Genomic DNA, 20,187 nt, shown 5'->3' with positions numbered 1-20,187 from the left:
AAAGTCACACATTTGCAGACAATATCTGCAGCTGACAAAACCATGCTTCTGCTAGAGCATGAGGCAAGTCATGGTCAGCTGCTGTGGACCGTTCGAAGCAGCCCCACATCCCCACCTGGGCACATTCTTAAAATATTTCTCTCTCTCTCTCTCTCTCTGTGTGTGTGTGTGTGTGTGTGTGTGTGTATGTGTGTTTTAACCAAACTTCTAGAATTTTCAAAAATGTCACTACAGGACACTCTTTGAATAGCCGTCTTCCTGAAGCAGTGAACTGAGCTCTAGGGTCTGGCCCAAGCTGGCAATAGAGTTGCCATGGTAACAGCCTCACTGGCTGGCAGGAAGAACAGTTGCTGCAGGGCAAATGATGTTCTGGGCTCGACTTGTTTTTCTCCTTAAGCCCACATTATTCTGAGGCAGTCTCATTGGCATGCAGGCCCTGTGGCCCTTCACTAAGGAGCCAGTCACCTTGGAGGCAGGACAGGCGGCCCTGCATCTTCTGTTCCACAGACCCTGTCCGCAGCCCAAAACGGAGGCTTTCTCTGCGTGTCCTCTTTTCGTGTGGCTCTGTTAGCGTAGCAGAGGGTCCTAGCTGCTGCTTCACACAGGGCAGCCCTGGGCCTTGCCTTTCCCTCAGATCTCACCGTACTGGACTTCAGGAGTGTTGCTTTGAAGGCCTGGTGTTTGGCTGCAGCAAAGCAGACAGAATGCCCCTTTCCTTGCCTCTGTCCCCTCTGAAGAGACCCAGCCCGGGCTGCCTTAGGGAGGGGTGGTCTGCATAGTTACATGTGTTTGATGTGACCTGGAAGGCAAGCCCTCCACCCCCTGTCCTGGGAGGAAGACAGCCTGTGAGGTGGAGACCTCATGCAAGAGGCAGGTCCAGAGTTCCCGCTGTCTGTCACCACCCAGCCCTCATCTCTGTCCCCAGGCTAATCTGTCCTTGTGCAAAGGTGAAGAGGGGAGAGGAGCATGCCCAGCCCTCTGCAGCCTCCTCTGTGGGAGGCATCTGTCAAGGCCAGCCACATGTTTCTGACCACAGCCGCCAGCTTGCCTGTGCAGGAGGCTTATTGCTGGTTAGGCCCAGGAAATGGGATGCAGGGCATGGAAGACAAGTGTTAGCAGGACTTTCTGGGAGAGGGAGCTAAGAGCTGAGCAGTGAGCTGATCTGAGAGAATGGATTTGAACGACAGGCCCCAGTCAGCTCTACAGGAGAGCCTTTGTTATCGTCCCTGTGTTAAATAGAAAGTCCTTCATCTGCCTTCTCTGCAGACAGCCTGCAGGGTGGTCCCACTGCCCTTTGAAGAGGCTGGGTCCCCGTGGGTCTCTCAGGGTCCATAGGAGGCAGCCCAGGGGGTGATTGGGAAGAGAACTGGGAGCTCTGCTGTCAAGGGCAGGTGCAGGAGGAGCCCTCCGGGGCTCAGTGTCTCTGGGCCTGGCTTTCAGCTCTGCATACATGACAGGCACACAGGCCTTCAGCTGCAGGGAGCCTGTGGATTTCTGCTGCATTAGGCCACCCAGGGGCATCAGGGTTGGGTTAGAAGCAATGCCTCCTTGAGGTCAGGGTGGGGCTTGGTGAGATACTCGGAGGAAACGAGTTCTATCTCCACCATGTGGGCTACACGCACACTGCTCCAGCCCACAGCACCCACCACCGCCCTCATACGCAGTGTGGGCTGAAGTCAGAGGCCTCCATCTCCTCAGGCCATTCTGAGGTGCATATCCAGTCAGCAGGCTCTTTATTCAGGGACTCAGAAGACAGACATTCTCAGTTTTGCAAGCTCTGCAGCCTTGTATAGTTCAAACCCAGGCAGTGTGTGAGTGGTGTGACCTTCAGTGACCACCCCATAGACTAGTCACATGTCACAGTAAATGCTGTGACAGTTGCTAAGCTGCTCACACAGGTTCCTAGTGCAGTACCTAGTCATCGGTGAGACGCCTCTGTGGTCCGTTAGAGAACAGGACACAGTTGGCTTACTCTCAGGTTCAGTTTTCTCTCCCTGAGGTCCAGAAGGTGGGGTATGGCTGTGGGATGAGCTCCCCTGGGTGTCCCAGTGTCTTCCCTACCCTCCTAGGAGCTGCACATGATCATGGGAGAGATCAACTCAGTGAACTTCACTCAAGCCCTGCTGGTGTTGGAAACACTGGAACATCAGGCCACCATTATTGTTAAGACAGACAGTCTCAGAGTTGGAGGACAGCCTTCATCTGAGCTGCATGTCACACGTGACACATGAAGAGAAGGGGTTGGAGGTGGAGGGGACACACCTATAATCCATGCAGGCAGCAGGCTTTCCACAGGTTAGACCAGCCTGAACTGCACGGTGAGCTCCAAGCTGGTCGGCACCGTATAGGGAAGCCCTGCCTCAGACAAGAGCAGCAGATGACTGTAACTTTAGATACTGTAGGAGACGCTGCCTGGCCACTTGCTCCAGGTCTGCGGCCATTGGGGCATTGTCAGGGTGCTCACCTCTCACCTGAGTTACCAGCCTGTGACCCACGCACACTCCCTCTGCAGTACCACAGCAGCCTGGCATCGCTGAATGGGCTAGAAGTCCACCTGAAGGAGACACTGCCCAGAGACGAGGCTAGCCCCACAGGCAGCACATACAACTTCCTGCACTATGACCGCATCCAGAGTGTGCTCTCAGGTAAAGGACAGGTACAGACACCCAGCTCCATGTGGGTGGAGGGAGAACCCAGCCCCAGGTATGGCAGTACTGCAGAACAGCCCTCTGGCCTCTGCTATGCAGTGGCCCTAGGGCTCACCGACAGACTGACAGACACTCCTTTGCTCCTTTCTTGTTGCTGTTTCCCAGTGCGACCCCCTCAGTGGGCCCCAGTGAGGAGCTCGTGTGGCCTGCAGTGGGGCTGGCAGCACTTTCTCCCAGAGGCAGCGGTAGGGCGGGCATCTGGACTTGGGACCCCCACTTAGGACTGGGCACAAGGAGTCAGGCAGGGCTGCCATTCACCACCTCTGTCTCCTCCTGAAGCCAACCTGCCCCTAGTGGCTGCTCCCCAGGACCGCCGGTTTCTTCTGGCTGTCAACCTCATGCACTCTGACTTTGCCCGGCTGCCTATGCTGTACGAGATGACCATCAGGTGAGCCTCTAGCCCTCCTGCTTCTCACAGCCGTGGTTCCACTCACTGGGGTACTTCCTAGACCTGGTGGTGAATGTGGTTGGTCCCTTTGGAGGCTGTCCTTCCATGTGTGCCTGGGCCAGACAGTGGCAGTCTTGCGTCACAGAACACAGGGCCGCACCGTTCCTGAGGGTGGGCCAGACACGACAGGGCTCTAGTTTCAAACCTCACTGTGCAGGAACGTCAGAATCAGACACTTCTCCACTGCCTGTCACCCCAGAGCCCTGGCGCCATTCTGGGCAGTGCTGTCCCCATTTCCATTATCTGTGGCTGACTCAGACGACACGGGTTCCATTTCCTTCCCTGTTGTCATGCTTCTAACCTCCGGGTGCCTGGCACCGTCTGTGGACTGTGTCTGAGACTGGACGTTTAGACAAGCTGTGTCTTCTCTGTGCTCTCGGAAGCCAGTGGAAAGGCAGGTACCTTAGATGGCTGGAGGGAGAATCCTGTGGCTCTCTGAACTGGCCACCAAAGGACTCTTCTCTTCTTTCAGAGTGAGAAATGTGTCTCATGGATCAGAAGGCCAGGGTCTGACCCCAGGCCTCCATGGCTCTGTGGTGCACTCTTTCCCCACAGGTCCCGGTAGTTGGGTGGTGGTGGGTCTGAACTCAGTGGGAGCACAGGGCCTGCCACACTGATGCCAGCTGTCTGCCCTGTGTCATCTGCTGCTGACAACACAGCCCGTCCTCTCGAGCTGGCAGACTGAGGGTGACTTGCATCTGCGGCCACTGGTCTGGGATCTGGTGTGCTGGGTGTGTGGCTGTGGGGTGGGAGGCGGCAGCAACCGTGTGTTGACATCTGCCCCACCAGCTACTCATGGCTTCTGTGTGTCACCTTTTTAGAGCCAAGAGGGCTCAGTGTGAGGTAGAGCCCAGGGCATGTATATGCTGGGTGACTTCTTACCACAGTGATGGAGACACAGCTCCTTGGCACATAGACTCCTATGGGCTCTGATAAAACCGGAGTCTCCCTGCTTGCCAGCAGGAGGGCTGGCATTGCCGCACAGGTGTGGCTGGGGGGGTTTCCCACCAGGCCCCACTCTCTTTGAGCTTCGAGAGGAACCTTCCACATGTCTCACGGGGGCTAAAATCCCCTATGCCAGCAGGTCCTGCAGGTGCCCAAGGCCTGGAGCTCCCCATCCTCATCCGACAGAGCCTTAGCAGCCCTGACCCCACCATCAGATAGAATTGGGGAAACTGAGTCTAGGTGGGCTTGAGGCAGGAAGAGTGTAGAGGCCCGAGGGCACAGGTGGGTGTTAACAGGTGAGGATCTCCCCTTGCTTCCTGTGCCTGCAAGGCAAGGATTCAGTTGTGACAGTTTAAAGATGAAGCTGACTTTACAAAGCAGAGAAGTTGGGATGGGCTCTCCTGAAAGTGGGGAGCATCATAGTGGGTGCTGATTGTGGGGCTTTATGTGTGTGTGATGTGCACACACGTGTCTCTCTGTGATGTGTGTGCATATGTTCGCATGTGCACCACAGTATGAAGGTCAGAGGACAGCAGGCAGGAGTCGGGCCCTACATCTCTCATGAAGGTCTCAGGGGTGGAGCTCAGGCTGCCAAGCATCCCTCTGGCCCCATTTTGTGGATGTTTTATGAGCTTTATGAGATTGGCGGCATACTCATGGGATGAGGTGACCCCCTTTTTCCCCAAATTTCCCCTTTAGGGTATTTATTTGCAGGTTTTAGGGAAAGAGCACAGGGGTGTGGGGTGATCACATCTGCAGTGCAGATGGTACTTGTGGGAGGGACGCTGACCCTTAGGTAGTGTGCATGTGTGGTGTGGGACAGCGAGTGCCCTCTGTCCCAGTGTCTGAGCAGTGTGGTTTCTGAACACTGCAGATGAGCAGCAAGCTGTCAGGAGCTCCACTACCAAGATGCAGCTGGGGTTTCCTTGGTTACCTGACACCTACCTTCTGGAATCCCCGTCACAGGTCTTCCTCTGTGCAGCACTCCATCTCTGTCAGCCTGTGAGCCCAGGTTTCTTGCCTTCTGACATGTCCCAGGCTCCTTGGCTGGTTGGTGGGACAGTCCCTCCTGCTGTGAGGAGTGAAGGGCAGGAGCAGGGCTCTGGCTCTGCTGCAGCTGTTGCGTTGACAGCAGTCCCTGGGGTTCATTTGTTCAGTAACTGGGTCTCCAGACCCAGAGCTGAAAAGACAGGACAGTTGTCACTCAGGCCTGAAGGTCAAAGCAATAGGCTGAGCCGCCGCAGGCATTAGGGGTGTTGGGGTGGCCAGCCAGGGCCCACAGCCACCCCTGAGCTGTTGTCCTGTTTCCTCCCCAATAGGAATGCCTCCACAGCTGTGTATGCCTGCAGCAACCCTGCCCAGGAGACCTACTTCCAGCAGCTGGCACCCCCTGCCCGCAGCTCTGGTTTCCCGAACCCTCAGGATTGTGCCTTCAGCCTCTCGGGCAAAGCCAAGCAGAAGCTGCTGAAGCACGGGGTAAACCTGCTGTGACCTGGGCACAGCCTGCCACCATGTCTCAGGCCGTGTCCCCACTGCTAATGGATGAGCAGGACCTTGCTCCTCAGTGGCAGCCGCATGAAACGGAGTGAACACGGGTTCTGTCATGTGTCAGTGACTTGAATACAGTGCGGAGCAGGCTGCATGCTCAGGAATGCAGCTGCAGACGTCTCAGCTGACAGTTTACGTGAGGTATCCATGGTGCTTTGCAGCCTTATGGTGCCGAGTTCAGGTTTATGAAGCAGATTCCCAAAGGCTCAAAAATAAAATGACCAAACTGAGTTCTGAGTAATTGGCTAGCATTTATTTCTGTAACCCAGTGAAGCACTTGACACGGAGCCTGTGCAGTCTCTCCCATTGCCCCCGCTCCATACAGAATGCTAAAGTCTCTGAGAGCACAGAGCCTCTGCACAGAACCCGTGCACACAGACCTGTAGGCTGACCTCCCTTGGGGGATGGGCAGCAGCAGCCCCAGGCCTGCTGTGCAGGGGGGGGGGGTGTGCACTGTGTTGTTGAGACTGAATGGTGACAAGGTGGGAATTCTTTTCCCGTATCTCTTGGCCTTATGGGTACAGAACCCATGGATGTGGAGGGATGGCTGTATGTTTCTCCCATGAACTGCACACACCAGTGTGGCTGTCTGCAGAGACCCAAGTTTGTGACTTCCAGTTGCCTCCCGCTTCCCCTCCCTGAGGCCCCTCCAGCTACTGGCTGGCCAGAGGTTGATCTTCCTGCCAGGAGGGTCCAGCACTGGTGTGCTGACCTCCGCCCTGACCAGTGCTTCTGGAAAGACCCCATGATGCATTTATAGCTCGTTCTGACTGGGTGTGCTCTGCACCGCACTCTCCCTCTGCTAACTGGCGCTGAGTCCGATGCTACCGTTCTGAGCAGACAGCCTGTGGGGTGTTGGAACGTGGGGTCCAGGAGTGCACAGGCACAGAGTTGTCTTGTTCATGGTACCACTAACTACCTGTGTTTGAGGATCCTTCCAGAAAGCTATTTCAAGGAATGTCACCGGCCTCCCTGTGCCCTTGTGTGGCACAGAGCAGGCCATAACCACCTCCGTCCGCCTTGGCAGGGCCACTTTGAACCCAGCAGTGCCTTCCACTCAAAACAGCTGCTTCTAAGAACCAATGCTGTGGGCAGCTGAGTCTCCCATTAGCTTATTCTAAATCCAGTTGTAAGGAGATGAGGCGTGGCCTGAGCACCACTGGGTGAGAAACCCTGAGTGTAGGCTCCTCTAAAATATCCCGGGAGCTTTTCTATAAGTCAGGAACACGGTCCCTCTCCAGCATGGGCAATTCCAGTGGTGAGTGGAGTGTGTGTGTGTGTGCGCGCGTGCCTGTGTGGAGGACAGAGAAGGACATGTTCTGTCATTCCCCACCTTCCTCCTCTGAGACACAGTCTCGCCAGCCTGCTGCTCAGTGCCGCTAGGGTCACAGGCATGTGCACGTGTGGGTTGGTGAGCTCTTTACGTGGGTGCTGGGATCTGAACGTGGGTCCTCGAGCTTGCTCTGTGTGCTTGCTCTTATCCGCCTAGCCTTCTGGGTAAGCACACCTGTATATATGCAGCTCTGAGGCGAGGCAGGCAGATGCATGTTCAGGGCTGCCTGCCCCACTGTGTGAGCTCCCTGCCAGCCAGCCATACCTCAGAATAAGAAAGGACTGAGGGTTTAGCCCAGAGGTCAGGCTCTGGCCTCAACTACCAGTAACACACAGCTCTTGGCCTGTTATTTGGGGAGAGTGGGCCACACATCTTGAGGACATACAGCCCAATGGTAAGGCCCCCTGAGGAACTGTAGCCTCAGCCAGCAGCCTGTGAACCTTGGGAGTGGGTCTTCCAGACCCTGTCAGACTCCAGGCGGCTCTGCCAGCAGCTGCCGGTGAAGGTGAACTCAAGGGTTCTTCCCAGAACCACACTACAAGCCCCATCTCTCACAGTGCCCCGGAGGTCCAGCTGCCTCCTGCCCCGCCTCAGTGGTCCCCGCTTGTGCAGCCTCTTGAGAGGCCGGGCTCTGTCTGTTCTTTGTATTCAGTGAGGTCGGGATCTCAGGGTGAAAGAATTTTCTGGTCCTACGATTTCCCCTCTAGGGTGTGGATGGGCAGTGGGGGACATTATGTAAAAACCCCTCCCTCCCCATTCCTGATCACAGCCGGGCGGGCCTCTGTTGCCTGAAGCAGGGAGCTGCTCATTTTTGACAGTTTTGTGGGGATGACGATGATGACGATGATGATTTTGTGGGTTTTTTTATATGCAAGCTGTGTGCCACTTACACCAAAAAGAACCTTGGCAGTTACTCCCCCCAGGTCTGTAGAGCCTGTGGCATCTTACCGCAGGGCTGACACAGGAATTCAGGTCCTGAACGGAGGCAGGCGTTCTCTGTAGGCAGGCGCCATGGGGGATACCTGACACTGCTCCTGCAGTCTCTACAAGCAGTGACTGCCCTGGAGGAGCCCAGGAAAGAACCCCCAGCTTCCTGCTCCTGCGTCCTAGGCGCCTGGCCTTACGGGACAGTTTGTGTATAACCCCAAGCCCACACCTTCTAAATTACCCTCTAAAAGTTTCGGATGCTCCTACAGCAGAGACTCGGCCAGGTCTGGCAGCCTCTCATTACTGAGTGCACCAGGCCCTCTGTGGCAGGGAGGGCCAGTGTCTGCAGGAGCGCTCTATCCTCAGCTTCATTGTCAACATGCAGAATGTCACTGCGTGCCTGAATAGGACATTCCACACACCATCCACAGCAGAAACCACAGGAGGACAGAGGGCACCACGCCTTGCTGGAGCCATTCCTTGTCCTGCTCTGGACTGTGGGGCCCATGTTTCCAGGAGAGATTCATCCGGCCTGAATTTCCACTGGGGAGATTACCCGGGCCCCCCAGGAAACAACCCAGTCACGCTTCCAAGTGACATGTGGAAACAGTCCTGTGGTGCCCGTGGTGTCCAGGCAGACCTTAAGTGCTGTCCTTGGTGCATCTGAGACAAGGGGCCGAGTGAACAGGGAGGCTGACGGGGAAGCCATTGGTCACTGGGTTCCAGGAAGTGACAAATGGAGCTGCTTGGGTGAAAGGGCCTGGACAGACTCCTGCCCTCCAGAGCTGTGAAGGGAAATTGAAGCCAATGGAGAGTCATTGGTCACCGGTGCCACAGGGCTCTGCAGACCGTGTGAAGAGGGGCTAGGCAGCTCATGGGAAGGGCAGGCCCGGTGAGGACACTGGGGTGCCAGCCTATCAAAGGAGCCTCAACATGACAAGCTCTGCCTGTCCTTGGCTGGAAGGTTACCACTCCCAAGTGGGTGGGAAGCAGGGAGAGCAGTGGTGGCGGGACTTCTCGAAGGCTGTGGCAGGCTCTGGGGAAACCTCGAGGCCCACAGCCCAGACAGGGTGTACAGTAAGTGGATGGACCGGGCAGTAGACAAAGGAGCCAGTCTACCTGATGGACGGCGGGTACCCACCATCTTGAGATGCAGTTCATGTGGCTGGAGAGATGGCTCAGTGGTTAGAGCACTGACTGCTCTTCTAAAGGTCCTGAGTTCAAGTCCCAGCAACCACATGGTGATGCAGTTCATGGGAGCCATGCACTGGGGTGTTCCTGGTCCTCAGCTGCTGGCTCCTGAGGGGAGAGTGACACCCGCCATGACAGTCTCCCTCTGTCCCACCTTCCCACAGCCAGGCCCAGCATGCCGAGGTAATGGCTCCGGGTTCTGGCTCCTGCTCCCCAGCTGCCAAGCCAGTGCCAGCATCAGCCTGGGCTCCTGTTACAGCACTTATTACCAAGGACAGTGAGAAGCTATTATCGTGTCCCATGTCTCCATCCCCCGCACTGCCACCCCCATCACCACTCCCGATCAGATTGCTCGGTGTCTTTGTCCTCTTGCTAAAGCCTAGAAGATGCTCGGCACCCCAGGAAAAGGCATTCTGGGAGCGTCTAGGACATCGGCTGTTTGGAGCCTCAGTACCAAGGTGGGGTCTGGGTACATGTCCACACCTTAGGAGCAGGACACCCAAATCTGAACTGGAGATTCCACAGGGGTGGTGTAGCTCTCCGCCTTAAGCTGCCTCCGGATGACTACCGTGTAAATCCCACCACAGGAAGCTATGTGAGTCTTTGCTGAGGAGAAACACAAAGAGCAGGCATCACCAGCACAGCTGCAGGGTGGAAGCTCGGGCCTCACAGGCGCTACGTTCTACCGAGCTCCATCTCCTATCTTTATTAAAATGTATTTTCACTCTGATGGTGTGGCTCAGCGGGAGAGCCCCCTCCCTAGAATTCTCCAGCAAGGGGCTGGGGGCATAGCTCAGTGGCAAAGCACCTGCCTAGGATGTCCTGGTAAGGACTAGGAGGTAGCTGAGTGGTGGACTGCCTAGAATCCCACAGTTGGTGTGAGTCAACAGTGATGTTTGCCCAGCATGCGTGCAGCTCTGGATTTCCTCCCCAGACGTGCAGCAAACCAAACGGAAACCCCTAAGCTCCCATGTGGGAAGTGGGGTTAGGGCAAGAGGTAGAAGGCAGGTGACCCGAAGCCACCAGGGAAGGTGGTGGGAAGTGACCAGTCCTATATGCACACCTCCTGCCGCCTAGCACCGCAGTCAGCTTGAGGGTGTCCACCACCATCTGTCAGTAGCTCTGCGTGGCCTTTCTGTCCCCGTCCCCCACATGTTTACATCTGGTGAGCAGCAGTCAGCTGAGGAGGAAATGTCGGGAAAGCCTGCTGGCAGGGGTGCCTGCAGCGGAACGGGGATCCTTAGCAAAGCCTCGGCCCCTAGCCTACACGCATTAGCTTGCATGTGTGTCTCCGCACGGGCCCTCTCGTCCTCGGAATGCTGACATCACGCTGTCTGGTGGGAAAGTCAGGCTAAGCTTAAGAAGCAAGCAGGAGACCCACGCCAAAGACAAGACTAGTGTTTCGTGGTTCCACAAGGGCTTCTTCGCTGTCTCTTGCTCAATGGTCTTAGCATAAGAACTTAGGTGCTGCTGCACCCAACCTTGACTTAACAGGATGGGAATTCAGGAGACTGGTTGGTCAGGGCCGGGTCAGGGGTCAAGTCAAAATTTTCCAGGCCTGAGACACACAGGCTGAGAGTGTGGACTGAGTTTTGTGGGGGGCTCAGTGGGAGGGTGCAAGACCCTAAGTTCCATTCCCAGCACTGAAAACAAACACAAGCAGCCCAGTGCCCGGGAGTCTGTCCTTCTTCCGTCCCTTCTTGATAGTCTGTGGCTTTGCTGTGCAGAGGGATCCCACACCTGCCCAGTACCTGTTGGTTCTGTGACAGGTCACATCTGCAGGGACCTGAGACCAAGGGAGGAGGCATGGCTTTCCAGAAGTGGCAGGGAGTGACCTCTAGTGTGTCACTGCTGGGGGAGGGGTGTTGGAGCCTGCCTGGATGCTGCCATGATCCCACCTTGATGATAATGGACTGAACCTCTGACCCTGTAAGCCAGCCCTAATTAAATCTTATTTATAAGACTTGCCTTGGTCATAGTGTCTGTTCTCAGCGTAAAACCCTAACTAAGACAAAAAATATTTTACTATTCGAGCTGACTTGACATTCCAGAGACATGGCGCCTGTTCCTACCTACACTTACATGCTGTACCTGGTACGGATGGAACCCAGGGCCTCCAGCCTGCGAGGCCAGTGCTCCACCCTGAGCTACATCCTGATTCTCTCTGTTAGGACAGACATTTGTCCACACCCACTGTTGACCATGACCTAAGCCATCTCCGGGATGCCACCTGGGAACCAAAAGCCACAGTCCCAAAATTCTCAGTGCCCCGGCCCTGCCTCTCTCACAAGCTATTTGACCACATCACTTGTCAGCAAAGCTCTTTATTTACTTCCTGTTCCCTACCCATGTCCTTGGTGAGCAGAGAAATGTTCTGGGTGCTTTCCCCTCCGCTGTGGACTGACACCATCAAATAACCTTCCAGAGGTGGCTTTGCATTTGGGCCTAATATTGGACCTGTACGTAAGGCAGCCTGTCCATTCTGTCTGGCTCCGAACCACCCCTTCAGGCCAGCACTCCAAGTGTGTCCTGAGTGTCTGGCTGACCACGTCCCCCCACCAGCTGGACTCAGGAACTCTGGCTGGCCTTCAGTTTGGAAACAGAACTGTGTCTCCTCTGGAGACCGAAGAATCCGCACCACGTCTGTGGACCCGGGGGTCTGGAGCTGTCTCTGGTGTCATCACACCCCCGGGCTCTAGTCACTGTGTTGACAAACACAGCGATAACGCTTTGCTCTGAGTCTCTGAGTCCAGCGTGTGAGAGATATAGTAAATGTCAACGCTTAGGCAACAGACCTCTTGAGCATGACAGGCAGACACTCTGGTCACGTGGTTGATGGCAGAGGTTCCTGCCAATCATGTGGACTGGAAACCACAACAGCAGCATGTGTCAGCAGTAGGGCTTCTGTAGGCAGTGAGCTAAGTGGACTCCTGTTCTGTGGCTGACCCAAGAGCCCTCACAGGTCTCAGCTCCGTAGGAAGCTGTGGCTAAAGGAAAGGCCCCTCGGTCACCACCGCCAGGGCTCTCATAGACTTTGGGTCTGTCAGCAACAATGATGGATTCCCTAGGCCCTGACTTACGCACCACCCCAATGGTGTCATGTGATCCCATAATGAGGCCAGCCAGGTGTGTAGGCTGCAGGCCGTCTCTTGCTCTGGGACGGTGAAGGGTCCTTGGTACTGCAGCATCGGAGACCAAGCCATCTGGTTCAATGGCTTCTGGACTGTTTTTGTTCTCTCTTGAGACAGCTACGGAAGTTTAAGATGATTACATACAGACAAAGAGCCATTTGGTTACTCTATTCCAGAACACGGAGAGGACACCAGGTAGCAAGGTGACACAGACAGGAGAGGCACGGAGCCTCTGGTCACAGCCAAAGGGACACACTAGTAGGCCAGAAGTCCCAGCAAATAGCCGGAGGGGGAAAGAAACCTAGGAAGTTCCCAGTAACCAAAGGAAAGATGCCCCACAGTGGCGGGAAGCCATCGTGCCCCCATCGTGGATCAGGGCACAGTCAGGGCGGGTAATTCCACAGTCCACCCATCCACTCAGCTTGGCTCCAGCCCAGGCAGCGTTCTCATCGTCCCGGAGCAAAGATGAAATCCAGGGCCTGGCGTTCGGCAGCTGCCACGTTGGGGTGCCAGAGGTCCACCATGAAGACCACCCGTGGGCCATCCTCAGCGGAACCTGGGGAGGAAGAGAGTAAGGGGGTCAGTTAACACTGGCACAATGTGACCTGAACTGTAGAGCCAGCAGGCATGGGAAGACCTCCCCTTCCTGGATGGTGGATGTTCAAGAGGCCTCCTGTGCCTTAGAGCAACGTGGGTAATGGAAACTGTGGTGGTTTGAATTGGTTGGCCAGGGAGTGGCACCATTTGGTGATGGGGCCCTATTGGAGTGGGTGTGGCACAGTTGGAGTAAGTATGACCTTACTGGAGGAGGTGTGGCCCTGCTGGAGGAGGTGTGGCTCTGCTAGAGGAGGTGTGGCTCTGTTGAAGTAGGTGTGGCCCTGTTGGAGGAGGTGTGGCCCTGTTGAAGTAGGTGTGGCCCTGTTGGAGGAGGTGTGGCCCTGTTGGAGGAGGTGTGGCCCTGTTGAAGTAGGTGTGGCCCTGTTGGAGGAGGTGTGGCCCTGTTGGAGTGGGTGTGGCCCTATTGGAGGAGGTTTGGCCCTGTTGGAGGAGGTGTGGCCCTGTGGGAGGAGGTGTGGCCCTGTTGGAGGGGGTGTGGCCCTGTTGGAGGAGGTGTGGCCCTGTTGGAGGAGGTGTGTCACTGTGTGTGTGGACTTTAAGACCCTCTTCCTAGCTGCCTGGAATTCAGTCTTCTAGCTTCCTTCAGATGAAGATGTAGAACTCTCAGCTCCTCCTGCACTGTGCCTGCCTGGATGCAGGGTAGTGAGACCGTCAAGAATAGACACAGTCTAGATGCTGTTCTCCCAACGCACAGAACACCTGAGAGTGAGACTAATTGTGATAACAGCTGAGGTTGACCTGTGACCTCTAATACCCATGTGCAGACACTACACGGGAAGCCGACATGAGAGGCTTGGGACTTCCTGGTAAGTTCTGTCAGGTACACTTACAACGTCTCTTTGAAAAGTCTAGTAACTACAAAGCAAGCTCTGAGAGCGGCAACACCTACCTTCATGGAATGCAGTATGCAGGAAGGAGTCGTCAAAGAGTAGGCACCGGCCTTCTGCCCAGCACTGGGGCTCGCCCCCCACCACCAGCTCACAGCCATTGGGAGTCTTCAGACCTTGGGGGAAAACACAGGATTGACAGTGAAGGTAGCCAGGTTTCAAGGTTGCTAGGAGATGGAGCTGGGCTGTTCTGGGGAGCACACACAAGCTTCCGTCTTCCACACACTTCCCTGGAGTCCACACTGTGCACCATCTGTGACCACCCTGAGACTAAGATTACCCTGAGGTGACAGTGTTGGGGATTCTTGTGGAGTGGGTCATACCTGGAAGAGGGTGCCCTGCCCACTGTGCTGGCTAGTCTTCTGTCAACCGGACACACAGCTAGAGTCATCTGAAGGGAGTGAACTTCATTTGAGAAAATCCCACCATAAGACCCAGCTGTAAAACCTTTTCTTTATTAGTGATTGATGTGGTGGGGCCCACTGTGGGTGGAGCCATCCCTGGGCTGGTAGACCTGGGTTCTATAAGAAAGCAGGCTGAGCAAGCCATGGGGAGCAAGCCAGTAAGCAGCATCCCTCCATGGCCTCTGCATCAGCTCCTGCCTCCAGGTTCCTGCCCTGTGTGAGTTCCTGTCCTGACTTCCTGATGAACAGCAATGTGGAAGTGCGAGCCGAATAAACCCTTTGCCCCCAACTTGGTCATGGTGTTTTATCCCAAGAATAGTGACCGTGACTAAGACACCCACCGAGCAATTGGCATAGCCTCAGTCTCCCAGGGCTCCATCTTGGACTTCCAGCCTCGGGGCCATGAGAAGTACATCTCTGGGCCATTGCTTTGTTTATCCTGCGGGGTGTCACTGTGCTGCCCAGGCTAGCCTTGACCTCTCAATTCTCCGACCTGAGCATCCTGAGTACAGGTACCAGCACCCAGCTGCTCCTGTTCATTTTTAATTTGAAACTTTGTGTCTGCGTTGTGTGATGTATAGACACCACACCTGAGTGAACATTCATTCAAGGACTACTTACATGAGGTGGGTCTGTCCTTTCTCTGTGGGAGATCTAACTCAGCACATCGGCTTGTAGGGCAAGTACCTCGCCCACTGAGCCATCTCCCCAGCCCCTTTCAGTCCAGTGAAAGCCATCAGCATGTGGGACTCTCCTCACAGCCCAACAGATAGGTCAGTCTTTCTAGGGACAGGGGACTGGTGAGGCTGGGCTGGCTGCCACCAAGGTCCTCAGCAAAATCCTTCCTTTGCTGGTTCCGTCTGGTCTAGGTCCTAGACTCTTTTGCTTCCATTAAGAGCTTGAGGTTCTCACGACCTCGGGAATTCCTGATGCCTCGTCCTGGAATCCAGGGGTTCAAACCGGTTTCATCCATGCACAGGTCCCTACAGCAGGACATTTTCAAATGACAATTTCTGCACCCAAGGGGCATCAAAGATCCTGCAAGTTGCTAGCTGGCCTGAGGGAATGATCAAGACTACAAAGTGTGTACATTCCACACACGTGTGTACACACCACACACACACACACACACACACACACACACGTCACGTATGGCACGTGCACATCAGATGTCAACACTGGAGTCCAAGCCCGCACATCCTGCCCCCAGCCTGGGTTCCCTACTACATCAATTCCATGGCCTTCCTCCTCCCCCACATTGCAAAGCCTTTGAACAGCACGACAGCTGAGTTCAATGCTCCGGAGCCTGCCCAGCGTGCAGGAGACTCGGGTCCATCCCAGTGCCGTGTAAATCAAAAGCTCCCACAAAGCAACACCTTTCAAAAGAAAATCCTTACTCCCGCTGCCAACAGCCCCGAGCTGCAGCCTGGCTCGAGTCTGCCATTTGCTCCCGCCCGGTCTGTCCAACCTGAGCCCTCCAGCTCTGTTTACAACCAGAGTTTTATTAACCAAAGCCATCTTGTGGATCAGAGCCTATCTGGTAGTTGCGATGTCCTATGCCTGCCAAGAACTCCACACGCGAACTTACTTGTGCCCCCAAACAGCCCTGAGGGCTTCCAGGGCCTGACCCCTGAGGATGGGTGAGGGACTGAGTCCGGACCTGCAGGCCTCCAGAGCTTTGTGGTCCACTGTTTCCTGGGGCAGAGGCCGTGCACTGGGTAGTCCTGAGACTCACTACCACACTCAGGAGACTTCCAGGCACTATGCCAAATGGCCACTTAGTGAGTTGTGACCCGGACTTCTCCACAGCACGGGTGCTGAGAGTCCATTTTGCAGAGAGGCAGTTGGAGACTCAGACCCTGCCCAGCCCCCCAGCTGCTCATGGATCTAGACTCCAGCTTAGAGCTTCCACCCTGTCCTGCCTGCCTGTCAAATCCCCTCCGCAGCCACCCTCTGACAGGGTTGCTTCTCAGCACCCACATCTTCAGTCCAAACCTTACCTTACCCAGAATCCTCACCCTGAGAGCGGAGGGAACAGAGCTGCTGGGGTGGGGGGAGGAGGTGGGGGACTTAGCAACTGGCACAGGCTCCCTGCAAAGCACGCTAGGGAACCCCACCAGAGCCTGCACAGGACACTCATCCCCCGCTTCCCCCACCCTCTGAAGCCAGCCAGCACTGCCTCTTACAGCTGCTGCCTAGCTCAGCACGCTCTGCTCTGGCGTGTTCTCCAGCGAAGCCATGGCCTCCGTCACTAGCTTTCTTCTATGCCAAATGGCCACTTAGTGAGTTGTGACCGGGAAGGAGGTGCCATATACTTGTGAAGTCTGCTTCTATGCTTACAGCTCTGGTGAGCACTCTGAGGCACACCTGCCACTGGGTGTCTGGCCTCACTTTTCTACGGAGGAAACGGAAGCTCGGAGGAGGGCGAGGAGGGCCGTGGGGCAGCCTGCTCAACGTCGCACAGCTTGGTCATGGCTGGGCTAGAGACAGAGGCAGCTTAGCTTGAGACTCAATTCGCATACCACTCACACAGTGCGCAGCACTCCTGAGATTTGAGGAGAGTGACCAGAATAATGGGTACCATTTACCCATATGACTCAGAAAGTTTAAACATCTCACAGCCTCCGAGGCACCATCAGGGGACCTCTGTCATCATCAGAACCCTGGTGGGTTCTATGTCAGCCATCACGGCACGGCAGACACCAGATGTACCTGGACACACAAACTTAAGTCAAGCGAGAACTTCAGGTCAGCACCGACCTGGCCGGCACCTCACGTAACAGACAGGAAAGACCGAGAACACGGTTACCACCTTCTCTTCCACACTTTTTTTTTCAGACCGAACTTTTCCTGTCCAGACACTAGGGTTAGGTTGGTGTGAGGCCCCGGGGCAGAGAGCATGCGTGGGCGCCCGGGATCCATCTCCAGCACCACAAGAGAGTGAACCAAAGTTTGAGAGGATAAAAACCACCACCACCATCAACAACAACAAAAAAACAGGTGTCACATTCTGCTCTAAAAGTTGTTTACAGACCACCACCAAGAAACCCCCCCTCCCTGGGTATATGGCTCAGTTTTGTAAAGTGCTCTTGGTAGAACCATGGGTTGGGGCTTTGACATGTGAACTGGCTAGCCACATGGCACACACTGTAGTCACAGGGCTGGGGAGTCGATGACAGGGAGACAGAGCCCCCCCTTGGGCTTGAGACCTGTCAGTTTAACCTAACCAGTGAGCACCAGGTCCCATAGAGATCCTGTGAAACACAGTAGGCAGCTCCCGAGAAACGAGAAACGGTACTCACTCTGGCCCTGTCACACCCATGCACACCAATGCATACAAATGGTGCAGGGTAGCCCCTCCTCCAGCCTCTGGTATCTGATCAAAGTACCCAAGAGGCAAAGGCACCGTGTGGCACGTACCTAGGTGGCACCGGATGCGGATGTTTGTGGGTCCATAATGCTCCGTGATCACAGTCCCGGGACTCAGCACTGAGATGCAGGCGTTCCCGAAAACATTGTTCCCAATACAGGTACGGAGGCTGCCGAGCAGACGGTAAGTCCGTGGGCACTTCCTGCAGTTCCTGGGGACACAAACGCCCTGGCTGACAAAGTCAAAGGTGAACCACTCCCCGCTGGGGGTACTGTTCACTTTCCACCCCTGAGGGAGGCTGCAGTTAGAGAAGGCTTTGTAGAGAGTCTCGAACTCGCAGAGGATAGCCTGGAAGTTCCGCTCCAGCAGTTCCACATCGTGTTTCTGGGCGTCCCTGGAGAAGTAGGGCGTGGTGGGGAGGTCAGGCAGGAAGAAGACCTCGGGCTTCTGGATGGAGGGCTGGCTACTGAGGTAGCGGCCCTGCTCCCGGATGCCCTTGTGGATGCGGCCCATGCCAGACCATGAGTACCGCTTGGCGTATTCCTGCAGGTTGTGGTAGAGCTTCTGGTTGAGGCCGTCGTGGTGCGTGCAGCGCACACACTCAGGTGACTGGCAGTACATGGATCCATTCTGCAGCCCGTTGGCATCCACACCCTGCAGGAGGGAGTTGACCGATACGTGAGGTCGGGGCTGCTCTCGGCCCACGTGGTAACAGTACCACACAAACAGGACGAGCAGGCAGGCCACGGTGACAACGGCTGTGCCGTCACAGTCCCGCACGGACTGGATACCAGTGGCGATGCAGTCCCTCAGGCCGTCCAGAGACCAGCTCCAGGCCACCAGCCACTCCAGCCACATCTTGGGGGACTCAGTGCTCGAGGGAAGCTGGCTCAGATGGTCAGTCCTCTGGGGGTCTCCAGGGCACCCACAGCATGCAGGTTAGCAGGAGACAGAAGGCATGGCGGCAGGGGGAGGCATGGCTGCCACTGTCCCTCGGTTCCTGCCAAGGGCTCCATTGATGAAAAGTGAGGCCAACAGGGCCCACTAGGAAGAGTCACCGCAGTGGAGTGGAGGGCGCTGCTTTATGTCCCATTAGCAAATGCAGTCAGTCACCATCACAGTGAGAGGGTTTTCATTACATCCAAACCTGGGACAGAAACCAGAGAGCGGCACCATGAATGTTATTGACTAGTAAAAACCTAAAGGTTTCAGGAAGGTGGAGATCCAGCCTCAAACAGCAGAGGGCTATCACATTCCCCCTCCTCTTCCTGAGCACGCTGTAAGTCAGGCTAATATCACATCAGAAGGAAAAGCGAGCAGGTGCCCTGGAGTGACCTCTGTGGCAGGGGCGTGGCTCTTCCTCCTGCTCAGCTGGGAGGTGACCAAGTGGCCTGGCCCACAGTTTCCCACCTCCGAGAGCAGTTGGCACAGCTTTGCCACCCTTCCTGTTTGGGGGACGTGGAGGCTAAATCACTGTAAAACAGGATGCAAGCCCGACTGTGTCCCCCCAAGGCTCTAGAACCCAGAACGTCCCCCAGTTTCCCTGCAACGCTTCATTCTTCAAGGTGGTGCGAACTGTCAGGTCTGTGCTCTCGTGAAACTGCTCCATCACTGGAGGAGCACAGCTGGGAGGACTTTAGTGCTCCCCTATTCCTCAGGGAGGAAGGAGATAATAGCAAGACCTGTCCCTGCCTCCCCGCCCAGCTAGGTCTCGGATGTCTACGGCATAGCAGAGAAGTTACATACCCAACTAGACATGGGCCTGGACCAGGTGTGCACACCTGCCTCTGCAAGGCGCTTCCACCCATCGGCTGGCCGCGGATAATGTCAGGATAAAGCCTCAGCGTGCGGTCAAGTGGAGAGTGCACCAAGGCCCTCGCCCCAAGCAGAAGCCAAAGGCCGAAGCAACCTGACTCGGGGTGATGTCCACTACTGGAGTCAAGGAAAACCTTTGGTGCTCATTTGTCACCTACTGGCACCATTGGGGTGTCGGGTGAATAAAGAATCACTTGACTATAATGTTTAGGAAGTCAAACACACACACACACACTGAATATTCATGGGGACTCTGATGCTTCTAGGAAAAGTACAGGAAGAGGGAGAGAAGTCAGCTTCCTCTTAAGATGCAGAGCAGTGTCAAGCTTAACACCCTCCTCCAAGGGTGATACCGTCGGCCCGGCTCTTTCCTCTTTAGGAAAAGGGGAAAGGCCCCAGAAAGGTATCTTTTCTTGCACTTAATCTTCAAGAAGGCCCAGGGTTCCCAAGATTCTGTGTGAGACTCTCACCTGGTGTTCATAGACTCTGAGGAAACTCTAAAACCACCTTCAACAGCCAGGTTTCCTCAGATGCCCGGAGACTGAGTTGGTGGTGGGTAATACCTGCCTGGAGATACTGAGTTCCCACCCACCTGCTAATGTCAAAAGCAGATACAAAAACACAGTCTGCCCTGCCAGCTATAAGAGCTCTCTACCGTCAGCCCTTCCCCTCCTCAGAACAGCCCTGCTCGGGACAAAGTAGACAGGAGCAGAACAGTAAACATTCAGCAAAGAGAGACTCCAACCTCTCTACAAGACCAATCCAGAATCCCAGAGGGAGCTGGGACCTGCCACTTGCTCAGAGAGCCCCAGCCCAGGGAGGGACACATAAACTCTGGTTTTAGAAGAGTGTGTGGCAGACG

General features: G+C 55.5%; 2 protein-coding genes across 5 annotated transcripts in view; one reads left to right on the top strand and one right to left on the bottom strand.

The window, feature by feature from the left end:
- HPS4 (HPS4 biogenesis of lysosomal organelles complex 3 subunit 2) overlaps window positions 1-5,857 on the top strand; it is a 30,398-nt gene extending 24,541 nt beyond the window's left edge. For 3 of the 4 annotated variants that reach the window (XM_080940762.1, XM_080940764.1, XM_080940763.1), the window contains exons 13-15: window positions 2,513-2,645; window positions 2,988-3,096; window positions 5,421-5,857. In XM_080940762.1, the coding sequence (XP_080796888.1) occupies window positions 2,513-2,645; window positions 2,988-3,096; window positions 5,421-5,592 (414 nt within the window). In that variant the 3' untranslated portion in view covers window positions 5,593-5,857. Of the gene's footprint in view, window positions 1-2,512; window positions 2,646-2,987; window positions 3,097-4,975; window positions 5,061-5,420 lie in introns of those variants that run through there. The other variant, XM_080940765.1, reaches the window with a different exon arrangement.
- Window positions 5,858-12,628: 6,771 nt separating this feature from the next.
- On the bottom strand, window positions 12,629-18,368 carry ASPHD2 (aspartate beta-hydroxylase domain containing 2; the record flags this gene model as incomplete). Its single annotated transcript, XM_080940883.1, has 3 exons — window positions 12,629-12,787; window positions 13,739-13,852; window positions 17,561-18,368. The coding sequence occupies 3 exons, from the start codon at window positions 18,366-18,368 to the stop codon at window positions 12,678-12,680; spliced, it is 1,032 nt and encodes a 343-aa protein (XP_080797009.1). The 3' UTR covers window positions 12,629-12,677.
- Window positions 18,369-20,187: the final 1,819 nt, after the last annotated feature.

This window comes from Micromys minutus (assembly GCF_963924665.1).
Source record: "Micromys minutus genome assembly, chromosome: 29".
In the NCBI taxonomy this organism is placed as follows: Eukaryota; Metazoa; Chordata; class Mammalia; order Rodentia; family Muridae; genus Micromys; species Micromys minutus.
Note: the sequence above shows the minus strand (reverse complement) of the source record. Positions and strands in the feature narration are given on the sequence as shown.